The 16,381-nt window shown below is 39.8% G+C and overlaps 1 protein-coding gene across 1 annotated transcript in view; it reads left to right on the top strand.

Moving 5' to 3' along the window:
- The window catches only part of LOC136863450 (protein Wnt-4a), a 401,792-nt gene extending 401,453 nt beyond the window's left edge, over nt 1–339 (top strand). Inside the window, exon 7 of the mRNA XM_067139856.2 lies at nt 138–339. Within this exon, the coding sequence (XP_066995957.2) occupies nt 138–339 (202 nt within the window). The remainder of the gene's footprint in view (nt 1–137) is intronic.
- Nucleotides 340–16,381: the final 16,042 nt, after the last annotated feature.

Below are 16,381 nucleotides of genomic sequence, written 5' to 3'. Positions count from 1 at the left end.
AGGGATTATAGTAATTTTTTAGGGGTTTTTGATAAACTTCCGGGTTCTTCGAAGTCAATTACGAATATACAAAGTAAACAATTGATTGATTGATTGACTGATTGATTGATTGATTGATTGATTGATTTGTTTCACAGGTTGGGCATTCTGGGCACACGTGGCCGCATCTGTAACAAGACGAGCATGGGGCTGGATGGCTGTCGTCTTCTGTGCTGTGGGCGAGGATACCAGACCCGAGTTCGCGAGGTCCAAGAGAAATGCCAGTGTCGCTTCGTTTGGTGTTGCGACGTCAAGTGTGACATGTGCCGCTATAAAAAGGAGGAGCACATCTGTAACTAACTCTAATCTTTATGTCTCTCTGTACTTTCTGTGAAAGGTGTATTCATACGAACTTGTCTTAATGTATTTATTAGTTAGTATATTTATGCAATTGAATTAAATAAACTTGAAGTGAATATGAAGAAATTTGTGTTCTACTGAGCACAGTCTCTCCCTCTGCGCTGAAGCTTCTCTCGATTACAAAATCAAATGTGTGGCCTCTGGAGACACCGCAAGCACCCAGCCCCCGAGCTCACCGCAGGGACACTCAAATACAAGCATATACAGTATATATCCCTTCACCATGCAAACGACTTACCCTAAGATTACAAAATAAATTAATTTATTAATAGGCTTCATTTTTCTTCGCCAATATCTGCAGAAAACAAGGTCTTCCGGTAGACATTGTACAATACCGGTATCGGTCATAATTATCACTCTTCATTCCATTTATATCCATTGTTGATTTTATTCTACATGATTCATTGTTTGGGAACATGTCAAGAGGCAAGGAGTCTACTAAAACTAGACCAGGAACGCAAAAGTATTGATCATTTCACTGAGTTCAGTGAGGCTGGAGTTCTTTCTAAGTATTACCTGTTGTGCAAATAGGAAACCACTGAAACCATGTTCAGTGCTGCTAATGGTGGAATTCGAACCCACCACTTTCCCAAGGCAGGCTCACAGCTATATGACCCGAAAAGCGCGTCCAACTAACTCTACATAGTTGCAACCACTTAAATATGTTTATATTTACGAACTATGAAATCAGTCTTTTCCGGGCCATTCACCTTTGTCACACATTGAGGTAAAATTTATTTATTTATTTATTTATTTATTTATTTATTTATTTATTTATTTATTTATTTATTTATTTATTTATTTATTTATTTATTTATTTATTTATTTATTTATTTATTTATTTATTTATTTATTTATTTATTTATTTATTTATTTATAATTCGCTGGGGCCATCAAGGACCACGTTAAGTCTTGTTGCATTTGACACTGAACTTGGCCTTCTTTAGAGCCCAAATTTCCCTCATTCTTTGTGATTGGGCCTGCTTACGCTCCTTTGTCCAAGGGGCACAGTGTCTTCTCTTCGGTTGCTCGTCTCGGTTTAGCCCGTTCGTCAATATTTTCTTGCGGAAGAGATCTCTGTTAAGGGCGTCTTCAGCTGAGATATGTAGCATTTGCAGGTCTTCTTTGGTATTTCTAAACCAGGGAATTGTGGTTTTGGGGTTTAAATCAAAAAAGTGAAAGATTTCTTTTGTTAACTTTCTTCCGTCCATTCTTTTCAGATGACCGTAAAATCGTTCCCGTCTTTTTCTGATTGTGACAGTAATTTTCTCTATTTTGCTGTAGACTTCCTTGTTGGATCTCTTTTGATGGATTCCATTTCTGTACTTTGATCCCAAGATTCCTCTCACAATTTTGCGTTCTCTTTTCTCCAGTTCTTCAAGGAGTCCTTTGTTGGCATTTAGAGACAGGGTTTCGGCTGCATATAGAACTACTGGCTTCAGAACTGTTTCATAGTGACGTATCTTGGTGTTTTGGGAAAGGCATTTTTTGTTGTAGATTGTGCGGGATGTTTCGTAGACTATTTCCAGTTTGCGTACTCGCTCCTGAAGTGCTTCTTTGTCCAGTCCATTTTTCATGATGATCTCACCCAGGTATTTGAATTTGTCTACTCGGGTGATGTCCCCGTATTTTGTATGGAGTTTTGGTGGAGCCTCTTTGATGTTAGTCATTACTTCTGTTTTCTCAAACGATATCTGCAAACCAGTTTGTTCGGCAATTTCCTTTAAAATTTCAACTTGAGCTCTAGCGGTTTCTATGTCGTTTGAGAGAACAGCAATATCATCGGCAAATGCTAAGCAGTCTGTTGCGATCCCCTTGGATTTGGTTCCTATTCTCAATGGACTATAGTTGGTTTCCTGTAATCTCACCCACCAGGTTCTGATGATCTTTTCAAGAACACAGTTGAAGAGTATCGGGGATAGCCCATCACCTTGCCGGACTCCTGTTTTGATGTCAAAGGAATGCGAGAGACATCCGTGGAACTTCACCTTGGATTTTGTATCGGTCAGGGTGGCTCTAATTAATGCCAGCAGTTTCAAATCAATTCCAAATTCATTTAAGATGTTTAGCAGGACTTCCCGGTCAATGGAGTCGTACGCTTTCTTAAAGTCCACAAAGACGGACACATACTGCTTGGACCTTAGTGTACAATATCTGATGATCGTTTTGAGATTTTGGATCTGTTCAGCTGTTGAGCGACCTTTTCTGAACCCTCCTTGGTATTCACCTATTTGATGTTCGACTTGTGCTTCCAAACGCTCCAGGATGGCAAGTGATAGAATTTTGTAAGTCACGGGTAGCAAAGATATTCCTCTGTAGTTGTTGATGTTCTTCATGCTGCCTTTTTTGTGTAATGGATGGATCAAAGCTATTTTCCAATCTTCGGGTAGGGTCTCCTTGTTCCAAATTTCTTCTATTTGCTTTTGCATGATATCAAGTGATGCTTCTGGGGCATATTTACACAGTTCTGCTACTACTGAGTCTTCCCCCGGCGCTTTGTTATTTTTGAGACGGGCAATGTGGCGCTTGATTTCATCTTTGTCGGGTGGTCTGGAATCTGGGTACCTGAGTAAGGGTTCCTTGGTCTCAATGGCGCTTTGCGGTTTAGAGCAATTAAGTAAATTCTTGAAGTAATCTGCCAGAATGCTGCAATTTTCTTCATTTGACGTCGCCAGTGCGCCGTCCTTTCGCTCAAAGCATAGAGATGGTGGTTTATAGCCAGTGAGTTTGCGTTTGAAGGCTCTGTAGTACTCTCTGCTTTCATTCTTCCTAAAGTTTTGTTCTATCTTTTCAATGAGAGATTTTTCGTATTTACGTTTCTCAGTTCTGAACACCCTAGCTGCTTGGGCACGTTGGGTTTTGTAGGTTTCCCAATCATTTTCTGATTTCGTAGAGTAGTACTGTTTCCACGCATTGAGTCTTTCTTGGAGGACTGATTCCCAGGTACCATTCCACCAGGCATGCTTTTTGCTTCTCTTGATTTCTGCAACGTCTTTGGCAGCCTCAACAAGGAGACTTTTGGCGTTGTTAAAGTCACAGTCATTTGGTCTAGCCTTCTCCTGGAATTCCTCGACCCTTTGCCGAAGTTTATCATTGTCGAAGCGTGTGATCTGTTTGGTTGTCTTCCTTGTGTTTGCGGGAATTGGTTTGAATTTGATAAGAGACATATAACGATCTGAGGCCACATTGATGCCTTTCTTTACCTTGACATTCATAATCTCACGGCTGTTTCTCCTGGAGATTGCAACATGATCAATTTGGAACTCTCCGAGAGCTTGGACGGGAGAACGCCAAGTCATTTGCTTTCTGGGTAGATGGCGAAAGTGGGTCGACATTACCTGCAGGTTGTGATTTTCGCAAATGGACACCAGTCTTTTGCCGTTGGGATTGGTTCCTTTGTGAGCAGGGTAATTTCCTATAACTTCCTTGTACTTCTGTTCACGACCTAGCTGGGCATTGAAGTCACCCAAAAGAAGCTTGACATAGTGTTTGGGGATTTTGTTTAATTTTTCATCCAGTAGGTCCCAGAAATTATCAACGTCGTCTGGATCAGACTTGTTCTTATCGTTTGTAGGAGCATGTGCGTTAACTAGGGCGTAGGTTTTGTTCGCGCATTTAATTGTGAGTATAGACAATCTGTCATTCACAGGTTCGAAACTTGCAACCGATTTAAGGATTTTGGTTCTAACAGCAAACGCGGTTCCAAGCATCACAGCTCCATTGAGGATTCCCCTTTGCGCTTTGCTCTTGAAAAATCGGTAGCCTTCGGATTCAAAAATCTCTTCATCTGGGTACCTTGTTTCCTGTAGGGACATTATGGATATCTGATTTTCGTGAAGAGCTTTGGTGAGGGTTTTCAGCTTGCCAGTTTGTGTAAGTGAATTTATGTTGAAAGTTGCTAGAAAGGTTTTAGATTTTGGCCTGAGTTTTTGACCCTTCGGGGTACACCGAGACGCTCCGTATCGTCTCTTGCATGATATCGAGTCTCCCCCAGAATCCGAACGAGACTCGTGCGCCGTGGCGTTCACGACGAGGGATTTATCCGAAGATTTACCCCCTGGGGTATATTTCTTGAAATGTTGTGCCATCATGCTTTTTGACTTTACTTTGCTTTGGACGGGTACCCATCCTTTTACAATTAGGGTTGTTAGCCCTAGAGGTTGCCTCAAGATGTTTTCTGGCTTCTGGTCATTTACCAGTCGTCGCCGTAACCCTGGCAAGGGACCAGTTTTTTGTCACGGTGGTATTTGATTTCCCTACTACCCTCTGACTCTGCTGGCGGCAGAGCCAGCGAGCTTCCCCAATTCCAATGGGACGCGCCCGATGGAGGTAACCGGTAAATCTCCACACGGGTTATTTATTTATTTATTTATTTATTTATTTATTTATTTATTTATTTATTTATTTATTTATTTATTTATTTATTTATTTATTTATTTATTTATTTATTTATTTATTTATTTATTTATTTATTTATTTATTTATTTATTTATTTATTTATTTATTTATTTATTTATTTATTTATTTATTTATTTATTTATTTATTTATTTATTTATTTATTTATTTATTTATTTATTTATTTATTTATTTATTTATTTATTTATTTATTTATTTATTTATTTATTTATTTATTTATTTATTTATTTATTGTTCATGTTTGTGGGTTACTGTAGTCACGTCCTAGTTCGTGAACCATGGGCAACGGCTGAGTAGCCTAGTAAGTGGTCCTGAGTGTCGGGATACCAGTTGCTATGGAATAGGAGTGGGCATCTGGGACATATTCTGAATCATGGCCCTCCTTGTGCTCCGGCGGCTAGGACTATACAATTCACCGGTGGTCCATAACCCGTTAGAGGAGAGATCCTCACTTGGGCTATGTAGGGTAGCATCCTGCTTCATGAATTTACAGAGCTCAGAACATTTTAAGCAAGCCTCGGACCTATGGGAGTAATGGAGTCCCACTCCCACTTTACAGGTGAGGGACTCCTTGGAAACAACTTGGCGAACGAAATGGAATTCGATGGGAGCTATCAATATTAATGGGGCTTGTGGAAGAAAGAAGGTAGAACTGGCTGAGTCAGCAAAGAGGGTGCATCTGGATGTGCAAGGAGTAAGTGATATTCGGGTCAGGGGATATAACGAGGAAGAGATAGAAGATTATAAAGTGTACTTGACGGGTGTTAGAAAGGGAAGGGCAGAGTCTGGGGTAGGGCTCTTTATCAGGAATACCGTTGCAAGCAACATAGTTTCTGTTAGACACGTAAATGAGCGAATGATGTGGGTAGATTTATCAGTTGGAGGAATTAGGACAAGAATTGTGTCCGTGTATTCACCATGTGAGGATGCAAATGAGGTTGAAGTTGACAAGTTTTATGAAGCATTGAGTGACATCGTGGTCAGGGTCAACAGCAAGGATAGAATAGTGCTAATGGGCGATTTCAATGCGAGAGTTGGGAATAGAACTGAAGGATACGAAAGGGTGATTGGTAAATGTTGGGAAGGTATGGAAGCTAATGGGAACGGGAAGCGTTTGCTGGACTTCTGTGCTAGTATGGGTTTAGCTGTTACGAATACATTCTTCATGCATAAGGCTATACACCGCTACACATGGGAGGCTAGGAGTACCAGATCCATAATAGACTATATCTTAACAGACTTTGAATTCCGGAAATCTGTTGGGAACGTACGAGATTTTCGCGGATTTATCGATGATACAGACCACTATCTGATCTTTAGTGAACTAAGTATTTCTAGGCCTAGGGTAGAGAAAGTGAAATCTGTCTGCAGACGAATAAGGGTAAAAAATCTCCAGGACGAGGAAATTAGACAGAAGTACATGGATATGATTAATGAGAAGTTTCGAACAGTAGACAGTAAGCAGGTTCAGGATATAGAAAGTGAATGGGAGGCATACAGGGATACTGTAGTGGAAACAGCAAGGGAATGCCTAGGAACAACTGTGTGTAAAGATAGGAAAAGGCGAACATCTTGGTGGAATGATGAAGTGAGAGCAGCCTGTAAACGTAAAAAGAAGGCTTATCAGAAATGGCTCCAAACAGGGGCCGAGGCAGACAGGGATTTGTACGTAGATGAAAGAAACAGAGCGAAACAAATAGTTGTTGAATCCAAAAAGAAATCATGGGAAGATTTTGGTAATAACCTGGAAAGGCTAGGTCGAGCAGCAGGGATACCTTTCTGGACAGTAATAAAGAATCCTAGGAAGGGAGGGGAAAAGGAAATGCAAAGTGTTTTGAGTAATTCAGGTGAACTCATAGTAGATCCCAGGGAATCACTGGAGAGGTGGAGGGAATATATTGAACATCTTCTCAACGTAAAAGGAAATCTTCCTGCTGGTGCGAACAGCCAAGCTCATGGGAGGAGGAAAATGATGTTGGTGAAATTACGCTTGAAGAAGTGGAAAGGATGGTAAATAAACTCAATTATCATAAAGCAGCTGGAATAGATGAAATTAGACCTGAAATGGTGAAGTATAGTGGGAAGGCAGGGATGAAATGGCTTCATGGAGTAGTAAAATTAGCGTGGAGTGTTGGTAAGGTACCTTCAGATTGGACAAAAGCAGTAATTGCACCTACCTATAAGCAAGGGAACAGGAAGAATTCCAACAACTATCGAGGTATATCATTGATTAGTATACCAGGAAAAGTATTCACTGGCATCTTGGAAGGGAGGGTGCGATCAGTCGTTGAGAAGAAGTTTGATGAAAACCAGTGTGGTTTCAGACCACAGAGAGGCTGTCAGGATCAGATTTTCAGTATGCGCCATGTAATTGAAAAATGCTACGAGAGGAATAGGCAGTTGTGTTTATGTTTCGTAGATCTATAGAAAGCCAATGACAGGTTACCGAGGGAAAATATGTTCACTATACTGGGGGATTATGGAATTAAAGGTAGATTATTGAAATCAATCAAAGGTATTTATGTTGACAATTGGACTACAGTGAGAATTGATGGTAGAATGAGTTCTTGGTTCAGGGTACTTACAGGGTTTAGACAAGGCTGTAATCTTTCACCTTTGCTGTTCGTAGTTTACATGGATCATCTGCCGAAAGGTATAAAATGGCAGGGCGGGATTCAGTTAGGTGGAAATGTAGTAATCAGTTTGGCCTATGCTGACGACTTGGTCTTAATGGCAGATTGTGCCGAAAGACTGCAGTCTAATATCTTGGAACTTGAAAATAGGTACAATGAGTATGGTATGAAAATTAGCCTCTCGAAGACTAAATTGATGTCGGTAGGTAAGAAATTCAACAGAACTGAATGTCAGATTGGTGATACAAAGATAGAACAGGTCGATAATTTTAAGTATTTAGGTTGTGTGTTCTCCCAGGATGGTAATAAAGTAAGTGCGACTGAATCAATGTGTAGTAAAGCTAATGCAGTAAGCTCGCAGTTGCGATCAACAGTATTCTATAAGAAGGAAGTCAGCTCACAGACGAACCTATCTTTACATCGGTCTGTTTTCAGACCAACTGTGCTTTACGCGTGGACTCGGGATATCTTATTCATTAGTTAGAAGTAACACACATGAAAGTAGCGAGAATGACTGCTGGGAATAATGTCAGGTGGGTACTACAAATGAGGAGATAAAGGCTAATTTAGTTGCAAATAGAGGATTGTGGCGACGTTTAGTAAATACACAGAGGCTTGCGGACTGAACGCAGAAAAGCATAACAGTCTTTGATGATAATACAGTAAGTGAGATTGAATCAAGGTGTAGTAAAGCTAATGCAGTGTGCTCGCAGTTGCGATCAACAGTATTCTGTAAGAAGGAAGTCAGCTCACAGACGAAACTATCTCTACATCGGTCTGTTTTCAGACCAACTTTGCTTTACGGGAGCGAAAGCTGGGTGGACTCAGGATATCTTATGAATAAGTTAGAAGTAACAGACATGAAAGTAGCAAGAATGATTACTGACACAACCAGGGGGAACAATGGTAGGAGGGTACTCTGTGAGGAGATAAAGGCTAATTTAGGAATGAACTCGATGGATGAAGCTGCATTCATAATCCGGCTTCGGTGGTGTGGTCATGTGAGGCGAATGGAAGAGGATAGGTTACCTAGGAGAATAATGGACTCTGCTATGGAGGGTAAGAGAAGTAAAGGGAGACCAAGACGACGATGGTTAGACTCGGTTTCTAACGATTTAAAGATAAGAGGAATAGAACTAAACGAGGCCACAACACTAGTTGCAAATAGATGTATGTGGCGACATTTAGTAAATTCACAGAGGCTTGCAGACTGAACGCTGAAAGGCATAACAGTCTATAATGATAATGTATGTGTATTTATTTATTTATTTATTTATTTATTTATTTATTTATTTATTGCCAGTCGGTTTGGCATGGAGAAAAGTTGAACATAATTTATAGACCGTCACATTTGAAATATTTCGCATTATGTATTGTATTTCTCACGCTAATTAATTTTAAGTTAGATGCGAAGGAATTGAACAACTCAGCGCCTGTTTCTAAGTCTATCCTCCAAAGCTACAGCCGCTGCAAGCTATATCACGGACAAGGCAATCATCGTAGCTAATTAAAAACTGCATCATTAAAATAACCGGGTCATGAAGATGGCGTATAAAATGCCTCGCTTCGGCCAAATTTACATGTAGGCTCTTTCTTTCTCCGCCTAATATCAAGCCCCAACACAAAATCTGGCCTGGTAGCATGTCTGACATGGGGACAGGCAGCTATTTCCATTCGCCCCTGCTATCTCTTTTCTCCTTAGAAATTAATAGCATGTCGGAGACAATACACTTATTTGCTTATTGCTTGCATGAAGGAGCTATATCAAATGAATAGAGAGTTGCTACAGTAGCCCCTGTGTATAAAGGAAAGGGTGCTAGACATAAAGCTGAAAATTATACGCCAGTCAGTTTGACATGCATTGCATGTAAGCTTTGGGAATGCATTCTTTCTGATTATATTAGTCATGTTTGCGAAATTAATAACTGGTTTGATAGAAGGCAGTTCGGGTTTAGAAAAGATTATTCCACTGAAGCTCAACTTGTAGGATTCCAGCAAGATATATCAGATATCCTGGATTCAGGATGCTAAATGGACTGTATTGCAATTGACCTGTCTAAGGCATTTGATAAGGTGGATCATGGGAGACTACTGGCAAAAATGAATGCAATCAGGCTTGACAAAAGAGTGACTGAATGTGTGGATATGTTTCTAGTAAATAGAACTCAGAGGATTAGAGTACGCGAAGCTTTATCTGTCTCTGTGATAATTAAGAGGGGAATTCCCAAAGGCAGTATTATTGGACCTTTACGTTTTCTTATATACAGAATATCAAAGATATGTGTAAAGAAGTGAAATCAGAGATAAGTATTTTTGCAGATGATGTTATTCTGTACAGAATAATAAATAAGTTACAAGATTGTGAGAAACTACAAAATGACCTCGATAATGTTGTGAGATAGACAGCAGGCAATGGTATGTTGATAAACGGGGTTAAAAGTCAGGTTGTGAGTTTCACAAATAAGAAAAGTCCTCTCAGTTTTAATTACTGCGTTGATGGGGTGAAAGTTCCTTTTGGGGATCATTGTAAGTACTTAGGTATTAATATAAGGAAAGATCTTCATTGGGGTAATCACATAAATGGGATTGTAAATAAAGGGTACAGATCTCTGCACATGGTTATGAGGGTATTTAGGGGTTGTGGTAATGATGTAAAGGAGAGGGCATATAAGTCTCTGGTAAGACCCCAACTAGAGTATGGTTCCAGTGTATGGGACACTCACCAGGATTACCTGATTCAAGAACTGGAAAAAATCCAAAGAAAAGCAGCTCGATTTTTTCGGGGCGATTTCCAACAAAAGAGTAGCATTACAAAAATGTTGCAAAGTTTGAGCTGGGAAGACTGGGGAGAAAGGAGACGAGCTGCTCGACTAAGTGGCATGTTCCGAGCTGTTAGTGGAGAGATCAATCAATCAATCAATCAATACTGATCTGCATTTAGGGCAGTCGCCCAGGTGGCAGATTCAAATGCAGCACGGGTGAAGTTTAAGAAAGCGGAGATTGTTATTAGTGGAATACTGTGTAGGAGGGATACTGACTGGAGGGTGATTGGGGATTTAAATGAGACTATGGAGTGGGTATGTGGGAAACTGACCCATGACCAGAGCCTCAACCCTACCCACCTCATTTGATCCCCTCCCCTCCTGGTCAGCCCTATCTTTCCTGAGAGCTGCAGATGCTACTTCCTCCTCCCTTTTCTCCTTCCCATGACCCTGTTCCACCTGTCTTTCCCTACCCTCTACTCTACATGGCGTGGAATGGCATCAGTAGACGAATAAGTTTGAGTGGTGTCTTTAAAAGTAGGAAAGATCACAATATGAAGATGAAGTTGGAACTGAAGAGGACAAATTGAGGCAAATAAACGTTTATAGGAAGGGGAGTTAGTGATTGGAATAACTTACCAATGGAGATGTTCAATAAATTTCCAATTTCTTTGCAATCATTTTAGGAAATTCTAGGAAAAAAACAGATACGGAATCTGCCACCTGGACGACTGCCCTGAATGCAGATCAGGATTGATTGATTGATTGATTGATTGATTGATTGATTGATTGATTGATTGATTGATTGATTGATTGATTTAGATTAGTGACGATTGCCACGTGGGGTCCCCCCTAACAAAAACAGGTAGTGTTGGTCCATACCAGTTCGATCTGTCGCGAGATACGCCGAGATTTTGCTCAAAGTACTTAAACTCTGCACGAGGAACTACGGAAACACGAGTGCGATGGAACTACAAATTGTATATTGCTGAAGAACAGTAATGGAATAGACAAGTACTTTAGGAGCACGTATTATGTGTTTACAAACTTCGACGGCAGAACAAGCCTTGCTTAACTTACACATATTACTCGAGTGACTTTAAAAAATTTCTGTAGAGTTAGAACGGTGATCAAGCAGTTCCATTTAAAGTAAAACTGTGTAGTAATACAATCAAACAGGACAGTGATTGTAACTCAGTGTTTGCGTGGAAAGATAAACTCTTATGACTTGTAGTAATTTTCTATGGCAAACATTATCCATTTTCATAACTTTCCAAACGTTATTATTTACTTAAGCAAACGTAAACTCTTTATTTCATTTCAATTACCTCCTCCGCTTTAACCACGTGTGCATTCAAATCAGCCTTTAGAATGAACTAACCAGTGCTGATAGGGCTTACAAATACCAGCTGTACGTGATAATATCAATTCGGAGGACTCTATAATGCGGATATTCGCCGCTGCTAGAACGTCCAGAACATCTGACCGACGAGGGATCTTGGCTACCCAGCCTTGAAGACTTCATATAAACTGTACACAAGGTGATATGAATATTTTTCTGTGAACATTTTCTTTTGCCAGAATTTCAATAAATTCAGTTCACAATAAATTCTAACTCTTCGTAGTAAGGATCTCTCCTTCTGTACAACCGACAACGCCCAATGTTAACTTCGTTACATAGAGGAGTAGGGGATACGTGGAGCATAGGCACACAGCCTTGCTTAACTAGACGTGTTACCTTGCACGTGGTAACTCAGATTATATAAAGTGAAGTAAACTATACGACTTTGAGTGTTGATAATATAATAGTACTTAACGACTTTGAACTTTATCTCAAAGATTATTTCTTGAATAATCATCACAATGCTTGGACATTTTCCTCAAATATACGTGTTCTGTAAATTGTCGAAATCGATAACGGCAATCCAAGCCCTCAGGGTTATCGTGCAGGAGGTTAACACTAATTTTGCTAACTTTGTACAACGTAGATCAGGTGACGCTAATTTCAACTTGGAAACTAGGTTGACTGAAACTTGTGCCGGTATAGAACGATACTTGACTGAAATTAACGCAAACATAGAACAACGATTAACAGAGTCTAACGCAAATTTTGCTTGTTTGGAGCAACAATTAACAGAAACTAATGTTAACATAGAACATCAGGCTAGCGCACGGACTGAAAAACGATTCGTTCATCCAATACCAAAATGATCACTCACTACTGATCTGCATTAAGGGCAGTGGCCCAGGTGGCAGATTGCCTATCTGTTGTTTTCCTAGCCTTTTCTTAAATGATTGCAATGGCATTGGAAATTTATTGAACATCTCCCTTGGTAAGTTATTCCAATCCCTAACTCCCCTTCCTATAAATGAATATTTGCCCCTATTTGTCCTCTTGTATTCCAACTTTATCTTCATATTGTGATCTTTCGTATTTTTAAAGACGCCACTCAAACTTATTCGTCTACTAATGTCATTCCACGCCATTTCTCCGCTGACAGCTCGGAACATACCACTTAGTCGAGCAGCTCTTCTTCTTTCTCTCAATTCTTCCCAACCCAAACATTGCAACATTTTTGTAACGCTACTCTTTTGTCGGAAATCATCCAGAACAAATCGGGCTGCTTTTCTTTGGTTTTTTTTCCAGTTCTTGAATCAAGTAATCCTGGTGAGGGTCCCATACACAGGAAACATACTCTAGTTGGGGTTCTACCAGAGACTTATAAGCCCTTTCCTTTACATCCTTACTACAACCCCTAAACACCCTCATAACCATGTGCAGAGATCTGTATCCTTTATTTACAATCCCGTTTATGTGATTACCCCAATGAAGATCTTTCCTTATGTTAACAGCTAAGTACTTACAGTAATCCCCAAAGGGAACTTTCACCCCATCAACGCAGTAATTAAAACTGAGAGGACTTTTCCTATTTGTGAAACTCACAACCTGGCGTTTAACCCCGTTTATCATCATACCATTGCCTACTGTCCATCTCACAACATTATCGAGGTCATTTTGCAGTTGCTCACAATCTTGGATAATAGGATAATAGGTTTGCTGAGATTAATACTCAACTAACTCAGAGTGTTGAGGTAGTGTGGGAAATTATCAAGACTCAAGTTGTTAAGGTAGTTAAAGAAGATTTTGAGGATGCACTTCCAACTTCCACACAACTGACATGGGAAATATAAAGTTTTAGAACGGAATTTAAGGAACCCAACGGTCAACTATCTCTAGTTCAGGCCAGGCTTGCTTCGATACAGGAGAATCTTAGGGAATCTTCTTAAAATACTGCAATAATGTCAATAATGAAGTCCGTTTATTGAAAGCTCAATATGAAGAATCTGATAAACGAATTGCAACTCAGATAGATAGCCTACTACGCATACTCAGATTAATAGCTTGCTCCAAGGTGTCACAGATTTTAAAAGGAATTTTCGTAAAAAGTTAAACAGGTCGAGGGGCTTGTCCAAACTAAAATCAGTGACATCAAATCCCAAATGAAAGGGCAGATAGAGGTCGTCAAAATCAAATGAAAAGGGAAGATAGAAAAATTAACACCTTAGAAGTAGGAGATCTGTCTAAGACCGAGTAATAATAACCACTTAACCACAGCAATAAAAGTGCAAATTGAGAAACCTCCGAAATACGCTGACGTTTGGAATCATGGCTGAAATATCTTTATACCATCTGGAATAGGCTACTCTAAAATTAGCAGAATATGTATCTTCTTTTGGTGTAGGTAGTCTATGACAATAGTTTTCGTTATAATAGATGAACGGTTCACTAATGGCAACATCATCCTGGAGCAAATCAATAAACTGGACCAGAATATAAATTTCACCATGTGAACCGAGAAAAATTGCACACTTAATTACTTAGACGTATCAGAATACTCAAACATGACAACCACCTAACATGAAATATTTAATGGAAGCCTACAAGCACAGCTAACACTATAAAAAAGGACTCCACCCAACCTGAGGCACATAAAGGAGCGGCCTTCTACAGCACGATTTATAGGTCATTCGACATTCCCCTATTGGATAAATACCTAAGTAAATAACTAAATACAATCCATAAAATACCTAAGCACAGAGGATACTCCAAAGAGTCAATAAATAAGATTATTCAGAAACCCAAGCACCGGCCTAAAACCAAATTAACCAAAACAGCCAGTTCCAAGAAGGATTATGCAACCTCCAAATTCAACAACACCAGTATAAACCATATTACCAACTTATTTAAGAGATGTAATTTAAACATAGCTTTTCAAACCACTAACAACAATTCAACAATATTTTACAACACCAAGTCGATCAATAAGAACAACAAGTACAACAAATCGTGTGTCTGTAGATCGGAATGCAAAAATTGTGGAAAAAGCAATGTACGAGAAAATGCCTTTCCTTTCGACAACACACAGTAGGAATTCTATCCTCCTCCCTCACCCCCTCGACTACACTCGCCTTCCATCTCATATCTCTCAAGAGCTAAAAATCAAGACTATTATTCCACAGCATGATTCCACCTATTTAAACTGCATAATATAAAGCAAGAAAACTTATATTAATAGAACACGACAACCAATCCCCACAAGCCAATTAGTATCATGCACCCCTGCTAGAACTAAATGTAACTACCGCATTACCGTGTTCGACAAGTGAGGTCACGTTGCAGTTGCTCACATTCTTGTAACTTTTTTATTACTCTAGCAACTGCAACGTGACCTCGATAATGTTGTGAGATGGACAGCAGGCAATGGTATGTTGATAAACGGGGTTAAAAGTCAGGTTGTGAGTTTCACAAATAGAAAAAGTCCTCTCAGTTTTAATTACTGCGTTAATGGGGTGAAAGTTCCTGTTGGCGACCATTGTAAGTATCTAGGTGTTAATATAAGGAAAGATCTTCATTGGGCTAATCACATAAATGGGATTGTAAATAAAGGGTACAGATCTCTGCACATGGTTATGAGGGTGTTTAGGGGTTGTAGTAAGGATGTAAAGGAGAGTGCATATAAGTCTCTGGTAAGACCCCAACTAGAGTATGGTTCCAGTGTATGGGACCCTCACCAGGATTACCCGATACAAGAATTGGAAAAAAATCCAAAGAAAAGCAGCTCGATTTGTTCTGGGTGATTTCCAACAAAAGAGTAGCGTTACAAAAATGTTGCAAAGTTTGGGTTGGGAAGAATTGAGAGAAAGAAGAAGAGCTGCTCGACTAAGTGGTATGTTCCGAGCTGTCAGCGGAGGGGTGGCGTGGAATGATGTTAGTAGACGGATAAGTTTGGGTGGCGCTTATAAAAGTAGGAAAGATCACAATATGAAGATAAAGTTGGAATTCAAGAGGACAAACTGGGGCAAATATTCATTTATAGGAGGGGAGTTAGGGATTGGAATAACTTATCAAGGGAGGCGTTCAATAAATTTCAATTTCTTTTAAATCATTTAGGAAAAGGCTAGGAAAACAACAGATAGGGAATCTGCCACCTGGGCGACTGCCCTAAATGCAGATCAGTATTAATTGATTGATTGATGATATTCCCTCTGAATTACTGACTGTTTAGGAGAAACCACCATGGCAAGGTTATTCCATTTAGTGTGTGAGATGTATGAGACAGGAGACGTCCCATCCAATTTTCGGCAGTATGTTATACCTATTGCTGATGATGATGCTTGTTGTTTAAAGGGGCCTAACATCGAAGGTCATCGGCCCGTTATACCTATTCACAGGAAAGCCAGTGCTGACAAGTGTGAAAACTACCGCACCATTAGTTTAGTATCTCATACCTGCAAAATGTTAACAAGCATTATTTAAAGAAGAATGGAGAAAGAAGTTGCAGCTGAGTTGGGAGAAGATCAATTTGGCTTCAGAAGAAACGTAGGAACACGTGAAGCAATCCTGACTTTACGTCTGATCATAGAGGATCGAGTGAAGGAGGACAAGCCCACGTACATGGCATTCGTAGATGTGTAAAAGACATTCGATAATGTTGATTGGACCAAGCTATTTAAGATTCTGAAGGTGATTGGGATCAGATACAGAGAACGAAGAATTATTTACAATCTGTATAAAAATTAGTCTGCAGAGATAAGAATCGAGGGCTCTGAAAAAGACGCAGCAACCCAGAAAGGAGTGAGGCAAGGCTGAAGTTTCCCCCTGCTTTTCA

Source organism: Anabrus simplex, chromosome 2 (genome assembly GCF_040414725.1).
Source record: "Anabrus simplex isolate iqAnaSimp1 chromosome 2, ASM4041472v1, whole genome shotgun sequence".
NCBI classification, from domain to species: Eukaryota; Metazoa; Arthropoda; class Insecta; order Orthoptera; family Tettigoniidae; genus Anabrus; species Anabrus simplex.
This window is presented reverse-complemented; position numbering and strand designations above follow the sequence as displayed.